The sequence below is a fragment of the Haliotis cracherodii genome, unplaced genomic scaffold, assembly GCF_022045235.1.
Source record: "Haliotis cracherodii isolate W230 unplaced genomic scaffold, xgHalCrac1.p SCAF_46, whole genome shotgun sequence".
In the NCBI taxonomy this organism is placed as follows: domain Eukaryota; kingdom Metazoa; phylum Mollusca; class Gastropoda; order Lepetellida; family Haliotidae; genus Haliotis; species Haliotis cracherodii.
In genome coordinates this window covers 14,087-31,310 of record NW_027266304.1, presented here as the reverse complement: position 1 = coordinate 31,310, position 17,224 = coordinate 14,087, and the positions used below count along the sequence as shown (strand labels likewise).

At 45.6% G+C, this 17,224-nt stretch overlaps 1 protein-coding gene across 1 annotated transcript in view; it reads right to left on the bottom strand.

Annotated features, from left to right (window-relative positions):
- LOC139441861 (cubilin-like) overlaps positions 1-17,224 on the bottom strand; it is a 64,291-nt gene that overhangs the window by 36,284 nt on the left and 10,783 nt on the right. The window contains exons 8-14 of the mRNA XM_071222605.1: positions 15,460-15,547; positions 15,029-15,147; positions 13,931-14,080; positions 12,202-12,295; positions 7,735-7,859; positions 6,498-6,644; positions 4,870-4,957 (exon numbers count right to left, since the gene is read on the bottom strand). Coding sequence (XP_071078706.1) covers positions 4,870-4,957; positions 6,498-6,644; positions 7,735-7,859; positions 12,202-12,295; positions 13,931-14,080; positions 15,029-15,147; positions 15,460-15,547 — 811 coding nt within the window. The remainder of the gene's footprint in view (positions 1-4,869; positions 4,958-6,497; positions 6,645-7,734; positions 7,860-12,201; positions 12,296-13,930; positions 14,081-15,028; positions 15,148-15,459; positions 15,548-17,224) is intronic.

Here is a 17,224-nt window from a genome sequence, read left to right as displayed (position 1 = left end):
TGTCACAGTAACATCAGTAATGTCACAGTAACATCAGTAACATCACAGTCACATCAGTAACTTCACAGTCACATCAGTAATGTCACAGTCACATCAGTAATGTCACAGTAACATCAGTAATGTCACAGTAACATCACAGTCACATCAGTAAAGTCACAGTAACATCAGTAATGTCACAGTAACATCAGTAACATCACAGTAACATAAGTAATGTCACAGTAACATCAGTAACATCACAGTAACATCAGTAACATCACAGTCACATCAGTAACATCACAGTCACATCAGTAATGTCCCAGTAACATCACAGTCACATCAGTAATGTCACAGTAACATCAGAAATGTCACAGTAACATCAGTAACATCACAGTCACATCAGTAATGTCACAGTAACATCAGTAACATCACAGTCACATCAGTAATGTCAAAGTAACATCAGTAATGTCACAGTAACATCAGTAACATCACAGTAACAACAGTAATGTCACAGTAACATCAGTAACATCACAGTAACATCACAGTTACATCTGTAACATCACAGTCACATCAGTAATGTCACAGTAACATCAGTAACATCACAGTCACAAAAGTAATGTCACAGTAACATCAGTAACATCACAGTCACATCAGTAATGTCACAGTAACATCAGTAATGTCACAGTAACATCAGTAACTTCACAGTCACATCAGTAACATCACAGTCACATCAGTAACTTCACAGTCACATCAGTAATGTCACAGTAATATCAGTAACATCACAGTCACATCAGTAATGTCACAGTAATATCAGTAACATCACAGAAACATAAGTAACATCACAGTCACATCAGTAACATCACAGTAACATCAGTAACATCACAGTAACATCAGTAGCGTCACAGTCACATCAGTAACATCACAGTCACATCAGTAACATCACAGTCACATCAGTAACATCACAGTCACATCAGTAATGTCACAGTCACAAAAGTAATGTCACAGTAACATCACAGTCACATCAGTAACATCACAGTAACATCAGTAATGTCACAGTAACATCAGTAACATCACAGTAACATCACAGTCACATCAGTAACTTCACAGTCACATCAGTAACTTCACAGTCACATCAGTAATGTCACAGTAACATCAGTAACATCACAGTCACATCAATAATGTCACAGTAACATCAGTAATGTCACAGTAACATCAGTAACTTCACAGTCACATCAGTAACATCAAAGTCACATCAGTAACTTCACAGTCACATCAGTAATGTCACAGTAATATCAGTAACATCACAGTCACATCAGTAATGTCACAGTAATATCAGTAATGTCACAGTAACATCAGTAACATCACAGTCACATCAGTAACATCACAGAAACATCAGTAACATCACAGTCACATCAGTAACGTCACAGTAACATCAGTAACATCACAGTCACATCAGTAGCGTCACAGTCACATCAGTAACATCATAGTTACATCAGTAACATCACAGTCACATCAGTAACATCACAGTCACATCAGTAACTTCACAGTCACATCAGTAATGTCACAGTAACATCAGTAATGTCACAGTAACATCAGTAACATCACAGTCACATCAGTAACTTCACAGTCACATCAGTAATGTCACAGTCACATCAGTAATGTCACAGTAACATCAGTAATGTCACAGTAACATCACAGTCACATCAGTAAAGTCACAGTAACATCAGTAATGTCACAGTAACATCAGTAACATCACAGTAACATAAGTAATGTCACAGTAACATCAGTAACATCACAGTAACATCAGTAACATCACAGTCACATCAGTAACATCACAGTCACATCAGTAATGTCCCAGTAACATCACAGTCACATCAGTAATGTCACAGTAACATTAGTAATGTCACAGTAACATCAGTAACATCACAGTCACATCAGTAATGTCACAGTAACATCAGTAACATCACAGTCACATCAGTAATGTCAAAGTAACATCAGTAATGTCACAGTAACATCAGTAACATCACAGTAACAACAGTAATGTCACAGTAACATCAGTAACATCACAGTAACATCACAGTTACATCTGTAACATCACAGTCACATCAGTAATGTCACAGTAACATCAGTAACATCACAGTCACAAAAGTAATGTCACAGTAACATCAGTAATGTCACAGTAACATCACAGTCACATCAGTAACATCACAGTAACATCAGTAATGTCACAGTAACATCAGTAACATCACAGTAACATCAGTAACATCACAGTCACATCAGTAACTTCACAGTCACATCAGTAACATCACAGTCACATCAGTAACTTCACAGTCACATCAGTAACTTCACAGTCACATCAGTAACATCACAGTCACATCAGTAATGTCAAAGTAACATCAGTAACTTCACAGTTACATCAGTAACATCACAGTCACATCAGTAACTTCACAGTCACATCAGTAATGTCACAGTAATATCAGTAACATCACAGTCACATCAGTAATGTCATAGTAATATCAGTAATGTCACAGTAACATCAGTAACATCACAGTCACATCAGTAACATCACAGTCACATCAGTAACGTCACAGTCACAGTCACATCAGTAATGTCACAGTAACATCACAGTCACATCAGTAATGTCACAGTAACATCAGTAATGTCACAGTAACATCAGGAACATTACAGTAACATCAGTAATGTCACAGTAACATCAGTAACATCACAGTAACATCAGTAACATCACAGTCACATCAGTAACATCACAGTCACATCAGTAATGTCACAGTAACATCAGTAACATCACAGTCACATCAGTAACATCACAGTAACATCAGTAACATAACAGTAACATCAGTAACATCACAGTAACATCAGTAACATCATAGTCACATAAGTAATGTCACAGTAACATCAGTAACATCACAGTCACATCAGTAATGTCACAGTAACATCAGTAATGTCAGAGTAACATCAGTAACATCACAGTCACATCAGTAACTTCACAGTCACATCAGTAACTTCACAGTCACATCAGTAATGTCACAGTAACATCAGTAACATCACAGTCACATCAGTAATGTCATAGTAACATCAGTAATGTCACAGTAACATCAGTAACATCACAGTCACATCAGTAACATCACAGTCAGATCAGTAACTTCACAGTCACATCAGTAATGTCACAGTAACATCAGTAACATCACAGTCACATCAGTAATGTCACAGTCACATCAGTAATGTCACAGTAACATCAGTAACATCACAGTCACATCAGTATCATCACAGTCACATCAGTAACGTCACAGTAACATCAGTAACATCACAGTAACATCAGTAACGTCACAGTCACATCAGTAACATCACAGTAACATCAGTAACATCACAGTCACATCAGCAACATCACAGTCACATCAGTAACATCACAGTCACATCAGTAACTTCACAGTCACATCAGTAATGTCACAGTAACATCAGTAATGTCACAGTAACATCAGTAACATCACAGTCACATCAGTAACTTCACAGTCACATCAGTAATGTCACAGTAACATCAGTAATGTCACAGTAACATCAGTAACATCACAGTCACATCAGTAATGTCACAGTAACATCAGTAATGTCACAGTAACATCAGTAATGTCACAGTAACATCAGTAACATCACAGTAACATCAGTAACATCACAGTCACATCAGTAACATCACAGTCACATCAGTAATTTCCCAGTAACATCAGTAACATCAGTCACATCAGTAATGTCACAGTAACATCAGTAATGTCACAGTAACATCAGTAACATCACAGTCACATCAGTAATGTCACAGTAACATCAGCAATGTCACAGTAACATCAGTAACATCACAGTCACATCAGTAATGTCACAGTTACATCAGTAATGTCAGAGTAACATCAGTAACATCACAGTCACATCAGTAACCTCACAGTCACAGTAACATCACAGTCACATCAGTAATTTCACAGTAACATCAGTAACATCACAGTAACATCACAGTCACATCAGTAACATCACAGTCACATCAGTAATGTCACAGTAACATCAGCAATGTCACAGTAACATCAGTAACATCACAGTAACATCAGTAACATCACAGTAACACCAGTAACATCACAGTAACATCAGTAACATCACAGTCACATCAGTAACATCACAGTCACATAAGTAATGTCACAGTTACATCAGTAACATCACAGTCACATCAGTAATGTCACAGTAACATCAGTAATGTCACAGTAACATCAGTATCATCACAGTCACATCAGTAACTTCACAGTAACATCAGTAATGTCACAGTAACATCACAGTAACATCAGTAATGTCACAGTAACATCGGTAACATCACAGTAACATCAGTAACATCACAGTCACATCAGTAACATCACAGTCACATCAGTAATGTCACAGTAACATCAGTAACATCACAGTAACATCAGTAATGTCACAGTAACATCAGTAACATCACAGTCACATCAGTAATGTCACAGTCACATCAGTAACATCACAGTCACATCAGTAATGTCACAGTAACATCAGTAACATCACAGTCACATCAGTAATGTCACAGTAACATTAGTAATGTCACAGTAACATCAGTAACATCACAGTCACATCAGTAACTTCACAGTCACATCAGTAATGTCACAGTAACATCAGTAATGTCACAGTAACATCAGTAACATCACAGTCACATCAGTAATGTCACAGTAACATAAGTAATGTCACCATAACATCAGTAACATCACAGTCACATCAGTAACTTCACAGTCACATCAGTAATGTCACAGTAACATCAGTAACATCACAGTAACATAATAAGGAATTTACATCACTAACGTGGGATCGTCATCAGGAAACATAGGTGTGGTCACTTACTTTGGATAGTTTTCAGGGTAGTTTGGTGACTCAATATAGCCCGGGGCGAGATGAACATGCAGCTCAGAAACATGGCCTGCCGCACATGCTGAAACATAGTACATCACGGTTCAGGATCAGCTTGCTCTGAACAAACGTAATCAATTCTCTCAACAGGGGCTGGACTATGGACACACTACACACTCTCTGATCACCTTTAGTTGTGAAGTATCCACACTCTCAACAGGGGCTGGACTGAGCTGTGGACATGCTACACGCTCTCTGATCACCTTTAGTTGTGAAGTATCCACACTCTCAACAGGGGCTGGACTGAGCTGTGGACATGCTACACGCTCTCTGATCACCTTTAGTTGTGAAGTATCCACACTCTCAACAAGGGCTGGACTAAGCTGTGGACACGCTACATGCTACACACTCTCTGATCACCTTTAGTTGTAAAATATCCACACTCTCAACAGGGGCTGGACTAAGCTGTGGACACACTGTACACTCTCTGATCACCTTTAGTTGTGAAGTATCCACACTCTCAACAAGGGCTGGACTAAGCTGTGGACACGCTACATGCTACACACTCTCTGATCACCTTTAGTTGTAAAATATCCACACTCTCAACAGGGGCTGGACTGAGCTGTGGACACGCTGTACACTCCACACTCTCTCTGATCACCTTTAGTTGTGAAGTATCCACACTCTCAACAGGGGCTGGACTGAGCTGTGGACACGCTACACACTCCACACTCTCTCTGATCACCTTTAGTTGTGAAGTATCCACACTCTCAACAGGGGCTGGACTGAGCTGTGGACACGCTACATGCTACACACTCTCTGATCACCTTTAGTTGTGAAGTATCCACACTCTCAACAGGGGCTGGACTAAGCTGTGGACACGCTACACACTCTCTGATCACCTTTAGTTGTGAAGTATCCACACTCTCAACAGGGGCTGGACTGAGCTGTGGACACGCTACACACTCTCTGATCACCTTTAGTTGTGAAGTATCCACACTCTCAAATGGGGCTGGACTGAGCTGTGGACACGCTACACACTCCACACACTCTCTGATCACCTTTAGTTGTGAAGTATCCACACTCTCAACAGGGGCTGGACTGAGCTGTGGACACGCTGTACACTCCACACTCTCTCTGATCACCTTTAGTTGTGAAGTATCCACACTCTCAACAGGGGCTGGACTGAGCTGTGGACACGCTACACACTCCACACTCTTTCTGATCACCTTTAGTTGTGAAGTATCCACACTCTCAACAGGGGCTGGACTGAGCTGTGGACACGCTACACACTCCACACTCTCTCTGATCACCTTTAGTTGTGAAGTATCCACACTCTCAACAGGGGCTGGACTGAGCTGTGGACACGCTACACACTCCACACACTCTCTGATCACCTTTAGTTGTGAAGTATCCACACTCTCAACAGGGGCTGGACTGAGCTGTGGACATGCTACACGCTCTCTGATCACCTTTAGTTGTGAAGTATCCACACTCTCAACAGGGGCTGGACTGAGCTGTGGACATGCTACACGCTCTCTGATCACCTTTAGTTGTGAAGTATCCACACTCTCAACAGGGGCTGGACTGAGCTGTGGACATGCTACACACTCTCTGATCACCTTTAGTTGTGAAGTACTTCAGCTGGAACCCCATTGCTGTGTGGTCCATGTTCGTCATGAACAGCAGGAACAGCGACCTGCCGGAGCTCACGTATGTCGGGGTCTCATCGCTGCACCACCTGCCCAGCTCTCTGCCCTCTCGGCCACCTGCACACACAAACACACACACATGTAACCATGATGACACAGGACAAAAGTCAAGTTTAGCTACAGTCACCTACCATCATGTACAGCTACAGACACCTACCATCATGTACAGCTACAGTCACCTACCATCATGTACAGCTACAATCACCTACCATCATGTACAGCTACAGTCACCTACCATCATGTACAGCTAACTAAGAGACACCTACCATCATGTACAGCTACAGTCACCTACCATCATGTACAGCTACAGACACCTACCATCATGTACATCTACAGTCACCTACCATCATGTACAGCTACAGTCACCTACCATCATGTACATCTACAGTCACCTACCATCGTGTACAGCTACAGTCACCTACCATCGTGTACAGCTACAGTCACCTACCATCGTGTACAGCTACAGTCACCTACCATCGTGTACAGCTAACTAAGAGACACCTACCATCATGTACAGCTACAGTCACCTACCATCGTGTACAGCTACAGTCACCTACCATCATGTACAGCTACAGTCACCTACCATCATGTACAGCTACAGACACCTACCATCATGTACAGCTACAGTCACCTACCATCATGTACAGCTACGTAGTCGTTCCTGCAGTTGTTGCTGTTCTCTATGCTGGAGACACCTACCGTCATGTACAGCTAAGTAGTCATTCCTGCAGTTGTTGCTGTTCTCTATGCTGGAGACACCTACCATCATGTACAGCTACGTAGTCGTTCCTGCAGTTGTTGCTGTTCTCTATGCTGGAGACACCTACCGTCATGTACAGCTACGTAGTTGTCCCTGCAGTTGTTGCTGTTCTCTATGCTGGAGACACCTACCGTCATGTACAGCTACGTAGTAGTCCCTGCAGTTGTTGCTGTTCTCTATGCTGGAGACACCTACCGTCATGTACAGCTACGTAGTAGTCCTTGCAGTTGTTGCTGTTCTCTATGCTGGAGACACCTACCATCATGTACAGCTACGTAGTAGTCCCTGCAGTTGTTGCTGTTCTCTATGCTGGAGACACCTACCGTCATGTACAGCTACGTAGTAGTCCCTGCAGTTGTTGCTGTTCTCTATGCTGGAGACACCTACCGTCATGTACAGCTACGTAGTCGTCCCTGCAGTTGTTGCTGTTCTCTATGCTTGATCGGATCACTGTGACCTGGACCTGTCCTGATGGGTCAGAGGCAGTGACCTTCCACCAACACTCCAGGTTACTGCAACAAACATGCTCCAGTGTACCATCTTGTTGAGGTGTAAGTGTAGGTGCAGGTGTAGTTGTAGGTGCAGGTGCAGGTGTACATATAGGTATAGGTGTAGGTGTAGGTGTAGGTGTAGGTGTAGATGTGTAGGTGTAGGTGAAGATGTAGTTGTAGGTGTTGCTGTAGGTTTAGATGTGTAGGTGTAGGTGTAGGTGTAGGTGTAGGTGTAGATGTGTAGGTGTAGGTGTAGGTGTAGGTGTAGGTGTAGATGTGTAGGTGTAGGTGTAGGTGCAGGTGTAGGTGCAGGTGTAGGTGTAGGTGTAGATGTAAGTGTAGATGTAGGTGTAGGTGTAGGTGTGTAGGTGTAGGTGTAGATGTAGGTTTAGATGTGTAGGTGTAGGTGTAGATGTAGGTGTAGGTGTGTAGGTGTGTAGGTGTAGGTGTGTAGGTGTAGGTGTAGATGTGTAGGTGTAGGTGTGTAGGTGTAGGTGTAGGTGTAGGTGCAGGTGTAGGTGTAGGTGTAGATGTAGGTGTAGATGTAGGTGTAGGTGTAGGTGTAGGTGTGTAGGTGTGTAGGTGTAGGTGTAGGTGTAGATGTAGGTTTAGATGTGTAGGTGTAGGTGTAGATGTAGGTGTAGATGTAGGTGTAGGTGTAGGTGTAGGTGTTGCTGTAGGTGTAGGTGTAGGTGTGTAGGTGTAGGTGTAGGTGTAGGTGTAGGTGTGTAGGTGTAGGTGTAGGTGTAGGTGTAGGTGTGTAGGTGTAGGTGTAGGTGTGTAGGTGTAGGTGTAGATGTGCAGGTGTAGGTGTGTAGGTGTAGGTGTAGATGTAGGTGTAGGTGTAGGTGTAGATGTGTAGGTGTAGGTGTAGATGTGCAGGTGTAGGTGTGTAGGTGTAGGTGTAGATGTAGGTGTAGATGTGTAGGTGTAGGTGTAGATGTAGGTGTAGATGTGTAGGTGTAGGTGTAGGTGTAGATGTAGGTGTAGATGTGTAGGTGTAGGTGTAGGTGTAGGTGTAGATGTAGGTGTAGATGTAGGTGTAGGTGTAGGTGTAGGTGTGTAGGTGTAGGTGTAGATGTAGGTGTAGGTGTAGGTGTAGGTGTAGGTGTGTAGGTGTAGGTTTAGATGTGTAGGTGTAGGTGTAGGTGTGTAGGTGTAGGTGTAGATGTAGGTTTAGATGTGTAGGTGTAGGTGTAGGTGTAGGTGTAGGTGTAGGTGTAGGTGTGTAGGTGTAGGTGTAGATGTAGGTGTAGATGTGTAGGTGTAGGTGTAGGTGTAGATGTAGGTGTAGATGTAGGTGTAGGTGTAGGTGTGTAGGTGTAGGTGTAGATGTAGGTGTAGATGTAGGTGTAGGTGTAGGTGTTGCTGTAGATGTGTGGGTGTAGGTGTTGCTGTAGGTTTAGATGTGTAGGTGTAGGTGTAGGTGTGTAGGTGTAGGTGTAAATGTAGGTTTAGATGTGTAGGTGTAGGTGTAGGTGTAGGTGTAGATGTAGGTGTAGGTGTAGGTGTAGGTGTAGGTGTGTAGGTGTAGGTGTAGATGTAGGTGTAGATGTGTAGGTGTAGGTGTAGGTGAAGGTGTTGATGTAGGTGTAGATGTAGGTGTAGGTGTAGGTGTGTAGGTGAAGGTGTAGATGTGTAGGTGTAGGTGTAGATGTGTAGGTGTAGGTGTGTGGGTGTGGGTGTAGATGTGTAGGTGTAGATGTGTAGGTGTAGGTGTAGGTTTAGATGTGTAGGTGTAGATGTGTGGGTGTAGGTTGGTGGGTGTAGATGTAGATGTGTAGGTGTAGGTGGAGATGTGTAGGTGTAGGTGTAGATGTGTGGATGTAGGTGTGTGGGTGTAGGTGTAGAAGTGTAGGTGTAGGTGTAGATGTGTAGGTGTAGGTGTAGATGTGTAGGTGTAGATGTGTAGGTGTAGGTGTAGGTGTAGATGTGTGGGTGTAGATGTGTGGGTGTAGGTGTAGGTGTAGGTGTAGGTGTAGATGTAGATGTGTAGGTGTAGGTGAAGGTGTAGGTGTAGGTGTAGGTGTAGATGTGTAGGTGTAGATGTGTAGGTGTAGATGTAGGTGTAGGTGTAGGTGTAGGTGTAGATGTGTAGGTGTAGATGTAGGTGTAGGTGAAGGTGTAGGTGTAGATGTGTAAGTGTAGGTGTAGGTGTAGGTGTAGGTGTAGATGTGTAGATGTAGGTGTAGGTGTAGGTGTAGATGTGTAGGTGTAGGTGTAAGTGTAGGTGTAGGTGAAGGTGTAGGTGTAGGTGTAGGTGAAGGTGTAGGTGTAGGTGTAGGTGTAGGTGTAGGTGTAGGTGTAGATGTGTAGGTGTAGGTGTAGATGTGTGGGTGTAGATGTGTAGGTGTAGGTGTAGATGTGTAGGTGTAGATGTGTAGGTGTAGGTGTAGGTGTAGAGGTGTAGGTGTAGGTGTAGATGTGTAGGTGTAGATGTGTAGGTGTAGGTGTAGGTGTAGGTGTAGGTGTAGGTGTGTAGGTGTAGGTGTAGATGTGTGGGTGTAGGTGTAGGTGTAGGTGAAGGTGTAGGTGTAGGTGCAGGTGAAGGTGTAGGTGTAGGTGTAGGTGTAGGTGTAGGTGTAGATGTGTAGGTGTAGGTATAGATGTGTGGGTGTAGATGTGTAGGTGTAGGTGTAGATGTGTAGGTGTAGATGTGTAGGTGTAGGTGTAGGTGTAGGTGTAGGTGTAGAGGTGTAGGTGTAGGTGTAGATGTGTAGGTGTAGATGTGTAGGTGTAGGTGTAGGTGTAGGTGTAGGTGTAGGTGTAGGTGTGTAGGTGTAGGTGGAGATGTGTGGGTGTATGTGTAGGTGTAGATGTGTGGGTGTAGGTGTAGGTGTAGGTGTAGGTGAAGGTGTAGGTGTAGGTGTAGGTGTAGGTGTGTAGGTGTAGATGTGTAGGTGCAGATGTGAAGGTGTAGATGTGTAGGTGTAGGTGTAAGTGTAGGTGTAGGTGAAGGTGTAGGTGTAGGTGTAGGTGAAGGTGTAGGTGTAGGTGTAGGTGTAGGTGTAGGTGTAGGTGTAGATGTGTAGGTGTAGGTGTAGATGTGTGGGTGTAGATGTGTAGGTGTAGGTGTAGATGTGTAGGTGTAGATGTGTAGGTGTAGGTGTAGGTGTAGGTGTAGGTGTAGAGGTGTAGGTGTAGGTGTAGATGTGTAGGTGTAGATGTGTAGGTGTAGGTGTAGGTGTAGGTGTAGGTGTAGGTGTGTAGGTGTAGGTGTGTAGGTGTAGGTGTAGATGTGTGGGTGTAGGTGTAGGTGAAGGTGTAGGTGTAGGTGTAGGTGAAGGTGTAGGTGTAGGTGTAGGTGTAGGTGTAGGTGTAGATGTGTAGGTGTAGGTATAGATGTGTGGGTGTAGATGTGTAGGTGTAGGTGTAGATGTGTAGGTGTAGATGTGTAGGTGTAGGTGTAGGTGTAGGTGTAGGTGTAGGTGTAGAGGTGTAGGTGTAGGTGTAGATGTGTAGGTGTAGATGTGTAGGTGTAGGTGTAGGTGTAGGTGTAGGTGTGTAGGTGTAGGTGGAGATGTGTGGGTGTATGTGTAGGTGTAGATGTGTGGGTGTAGGTGTAGGTGTAGGTGTAGGTGAAGGTGTAGGTGTAGGTGTAGGTGTAGGTGTGTAGGTGTAGATGTGTAGGTGCAGATGTGAAGGTGTAGATGTGTAGGTGTAGGTGTAGGTGTAGGTGTGTAGGTGTAGATGTGTAGGTGTAGGTGTGTGGGTGTAGATGTGTAGGTGTAGGTGTAGGTGTAGGTGTAGGTGTAGGTGTAGGTGAAGGTGTAGGTGTAGGTGTGTAGGTGTAGATGTGTAGGTGTAGATGTGTAGGTGTAGGTGTAGATGTGAAGGTGTAGATGTGTAGGTGTAGGTGTAAGTGTAGGTGTAGGTGTGTGGGTGTAGATGTGTGGGTGTGGGTGTAGGTGTAGGTGTAGGTGTAGGTGAAGGTGTAGGTGTAGGTGTAGGTGTGTAGGTGTAGATGTGTAGGTGTAGATGTGTAGGTGTAGGTGTAGATGTGAAGGTGTAGATGTGTAGGTGTAGATGTGTAGGTGTAGGTGTAGGTGTGTAGGTGTAGATGTGAAGGTGTAGATGTGTAGGTGTAGGTGTAGATGTGTGGGTGTACGTGTAGGTGTAGGTGTAGGTGTAGGTGTGTAGGTGTAGATGTGTAGGTGTAGATGTGTGGGTGTAGGTGTAGGTGTAGGTGTAGGTGAAGGTGTAGGTGTAGGTGTAGGTGTAGATGTGTAGGTGTAGATGTGAAGGTGTAGGTGTAGGTGTAGGTGTAGGTGTGTAGGTGTAGATGTGTAGGTGTAGGTGTAGGTGTAGATGTGTAGATGTAGGTGTAGGTGTTGGTGTTGTAGACAGTCATGTCATCACTCACCTTGGGTAGGTGTTTGGGTACCCGGGGGACTGTAGATATTGAGCATCCTGGTAAGATGACAGATCCTTGTTACACACATTCTCGGCCGTCTTATCTGTAAGAGATGACAGATCCTTGTTACACACATTCTCGGCCGTCTTATCTGTAAGGTATAGGGTTAGGTGAAAGCAATGAGGAAACGGATGTAGTTTTGATCGGGCCTACATGACAGAAGTAGTCTGCTGTTGTCAGAAAGAGAGGCCCTACATGACAGGAGCAGTCTGCTGTAGTCAGGAACAGAGGCCCTACATGACAGAAGCAGTCTGCTGTAGTCAGGAACTAAGGCCCTACATGACAGAAGCAGTCTGCTGTAGTCAGGAACAGAGGCCCTACATGACAGAAGTAGTCTGCTGTAGTCAGAACAGAGGCCCTACATGACAGAAGCAGTCTGCTGTAGTCAGGAACAGAGGCCCTACATGACAGAAGCAGTCTGCTGTAGTCAGGAACAGAGGCCCTATATGACAGAAGCAGTCTGCTGTAGTCAGGAACAGAGGCCCTACATGACAGAAGCAGTCTGCTGTAGTCAGGAACTGAGGCCCTACATGACAGAAGCAGTCTGCTGGAGTCAGGAACAGAGGCCCTACATGACAGAAGCAGTCTGTTGTAGTCAGGAACAGAGGCCCTACATGACAGAAGCAGTCTGCTGTAGTCAGGAACAGAGGCCCTACATGACAGGAGCAGTCTACTGTAGTCAGGAACAGAGGCCCTACATGACAGAAACAGTCTGCTGTAGTCAGAAACAGAGGACCTACATGAAAGAAGCAGTCTGTTGTAGTCAGGAACAGAGGCCCTACATGACAGAAGCAGTCTGCTCTTGTCAGGAACAGAGGCCCTACATGACAGAAGCAGTCTGCTCTTGTCAGGAACAGAGGCCCTACATGACAGAAGCAGTCTGCTCTTGTCAGGAACAGAGGCCCTTCATGACAGAAGCAGTCTGCTGTAGTCAGAACAGAGGCCCTTCATGACAGGAGCAGTCTACTGTAGTCAGAACAGAGGCCCTACATGACAGAAGCAGTCTGCTGTAGTCAAGACGAGAGGCCCTTCATGACAGAAGCAGTCTGCTGTAGTCAGGAACAGAGGCCCTACATGACAGGAGCAGTCTGCTGGAGTCAGAACAGAGGCCCTACATGACAGAAGCAGTCTGCTGTAGTCAGTAACAGAGGCCCTACATGACAGAAGCAGTCTGCTGTAGTCAGGAACTGAGGCCCTAGATGACAGAAGTAGTCTGCTGTAGTCAGAACAGAGGCCCTACATGACAGAAGCAGTCTGCTGTAGTCAGGAACTGAGGCCCTACATGACAGAAGCAGTCTGCTGTAGTCAGGAACAGAGGCCCTACATGACAGAAGTAGTCTGCTGTAGTCAGGAACAGAGGCCCTACATGACAGAAGCAGTCTGCTGTAGTCAGGAACAGAGGCCCTACATGACAGAAGCAGTCTGCTGTAGTCAGGAACTGAGGCCCTACATGACAGAAGCAGTCTGCTGTAGTCAGGAACAGAGGCCCTACATGCAGAAGTAATCTGCTCTTCTCAGGAGCAGAGGCCCTACATGACAGAAGCAGTCTGCTCTTGTCAGGAACAGAGGCCCTACATGACAGAAGCAGTCTGCTGTAGTCAGGAACAGAGGACCTACATGACAGGAGCAGTCTGCTGTAGTCAGGAACAGAGGCCCTACATGAAGGAGTGTGACTGACCTTCTGTTTCATAGTACTTCACTTGAAAGCCCTCGTGAGTGCGGGAACTGTCTGTCTGGAAGCGGATGAAGATGAACATCCCCGAGGACTGGAGGGTGGGGCGATTTCTGGCACAGAACACCCCCATCAACTTGGCCGACATGTCCTGCCCTGAAACACACAACTCCCACTCAGACATGCTGACATTTCCTGCCCTGAAACACACAACACCCACACGAGATGTCCTGCCCTGAAACACACAACTTCCACTCAGACATGTCCTTCCCTGAAACACACAACACCCACTCAGACATGTCCTGCCCTGAAACACAGAACACCCACTCAGACATGTCCTGCCCTGAAACACACAACACCCACTCAGACATGTCCTGCCCTGAAACACACAACACCCACTCAGACATGTCCTGCCCTGAAACACACAACACCCACTCAGACATGTCCTGCCCTGAAACACACAACTTCCACTGAGACATGCCCTGCCCTGAAACACACAACACCCACTCAGACATGTCCTTCCCTGAAACACACAACATCAACTCAGACATGTCCTGCCCTGAAACACACAACTTCCACTGAGACATGCCCTGCCCTGAAACACACAACACCCACTCAGACATGTCCTTCCCTGAAACACACAACATCAACTCAGACATGTCCTGCCCTGAAACACACAACACCCACTAAGACATGCCCTGCCCTGAAACACACAACATCAACTCAGACATGTCCTGCCCTGAAACACACAACACCCACTAAGACATGCCCTGCCCTGAAACACACAACACCCACTCAGACATGTCCTTCCCTGAAACACACAACACCCACTCAGACATGTCCTGCCCTGAAACACACAACACCCACTCAGACATGTCCTGCCCTGAAACACACAACACCCACTCAGACATGTTTGGAGAGTATCCCTAACCCACACTTCCCCAACTCCCACTCACCATCTGTCCCTTACCATCTTTTCTGAGGGTTTCCCTAACCCTCTTTTCTGAGGGTTTCCTTAACCCTCACTTCAGAGGGTTTCCCTAAACCCCACTCACCATCTGTCCCTAACCCTCACTTCAGAGGGTTTCCCTGACTCCCACTCACCATCATAAATAGAGATATTGTCAAAGGAGCAGTCATACTCCAGATGTGCATCCGTTACTTCAATCTTCACGGTTGTGAAGCCGGACATTGCACGGATCACCCAGCGACAGTCTAAGTGACTGGAAAAAGAAGTGTGTGTATCCATGACAACATCATCATATCCAAATAACAACAGGATGACATATTACTCAAAGTTGATGTAAAAAAAATCATCCAACAAATAAGGATTGAAATATACTGGTACACAGTGATAGGGTACCCCCTATAGGACCTCAATCTCATGGCGAACGGACAGAGGCATGCAGTCATTGGCACCATGTGCACGAGGTGCTTGAAAACCTGTCTTTGGATGTATCATGACAGAATCGTTGCACATCATTATCAGAGAAAACAACAACAGCTCATGTCTGTACAGGTGGCTGTCTGCTTACTTCTTGTAGTTCTCTGGGTAGCCAGGGCTGGAGAGGTAGGACATGTGGTTGTACGCGGTCAGCGACGTTCCACATGGAGAGATGACAGCTGGAACAAAAGCAAGAACATGTCACAGTGTTGCTAGGTCCTGGAAGTAGAGGTGCATGTCAGGAGCCTTGTCTACATGTGTGATGGGGAACATGGCCTACCTTAGTGGAGGTGTATGTCAGGAGCCTTGTCTACATCTGTGATGGGGAACATGACCTACCTTGAGTGGAGGTGTATGTCAGGAGCCTTGTCTACATCTGTGATGGGGAATATGGCCTACCTTGAGTGGAGGTGTATGTCAGGAGCCTTGTCTACATCTCTGATGGGGAACATGGCCTACCTTGAATGGAGGTGTATGTCAGGAGCCTTGTCTACATCTGTGATAGGGAATATGGCCTACCTTGAGTGGAGGTGTATGTCAGGAGCCTTGTTTACATCTATGATGGGGAACATGACCTACCTTGAGTGGAGGTGTATGTCAGGAGCCTTGTCTACATCTGTGATGGGGAACATGACCTACCTTGAGTGGAGGTGTATGTCAGGAGCCTTGTCTACATCTGTGATGGGGAACATGGCCTACCTTGAGTGGAGGTGTATGTCAGGAGCCTTGTCTACATCTGTGATGGGGAACATGACCTAACTTTAATTTGAGGTGTATGTCAGGAGCCTTGTCTACATCTGTGACGGGGAACATGACCTACCTTGAGTGGAAGTATATGTCAGCAGGAAGCCCTTGTCTAGATCTGTGATGGGGAACATGGCCTACCTTGAGTGGAGGTGTATGTCAGGGGCCTTGTCTACATCTGTTATGGGGAACATGGCCTACCTTAAGTGGAGGTGTATGTCATCAGGAAGCCCTTGTCTACATCTGTGATGGGGAACATGGCCTACCTTGAGTGGAGGTGTATGTCAGGAGCCTTGTCTAGATCTTTGATGGGGAACATGGCCTACCTTGAGTGGAGGTGTATGTCAGCCGGAAGCCCTTGTCTACATCTGTGATGGGGAACATGGCCTACCTTGAGTGGAGGTGTATGTCAGCAGGAATCCCTTGTCTACATCTGTGATGGGGAACATGGCCTACCTTGAGTAACGGTGTATGTCAGCAGGAATCCCTTGTCTACATCTGTGATGGGGAACATGGCCTACCTTGAGTGGAGGTGTATGTCAGGAGCCTTGTCTACATCTGTGATGGGGAGCATGGCCTACCTTGAGTGGAGGTGTATGTCAGGAGCCTTGTCTACATCTGTGATGGGGAGCATGGCCTACCTTGAGTGGAGGTGTATGTCAGCAGGAAGCCCTTGTCTACATCTGTGATGGGGAACATGGCCTACCTTGAATGGAGGTGTATGTCAGGAGCCTTGTCTACATCTGTGATGGGGAGCATGGCCTACCTTGAGTGGAGGTGTATGTCAGCAGGAAGCCCTTGTCTACATCTGTGATGGGGAGCATGGCCTACCTTGAGTTGAGGTGTATGTCAGCAGGAAGCCCTTGTCTACATCTGTGATGGGGAACATGGCCTACCTTGAATGGAGGTGTATGTCAGGAGCCTTGTCTACATCTGTGATGGGGAGCATGGCCTACCTTGAGTGGAGGTGTATGTCAGCAGGAAGCCCTTGTCTACATCTGTGATGGGGAGCATGGCCTACCTTGAGTTGAGGTGTATGTCAGCAGGAAGCCCTTGTCTACATCTGTGATGGGGAACATGGCCTACCTTGAGTGGAGGTGTATGTCAGCAGG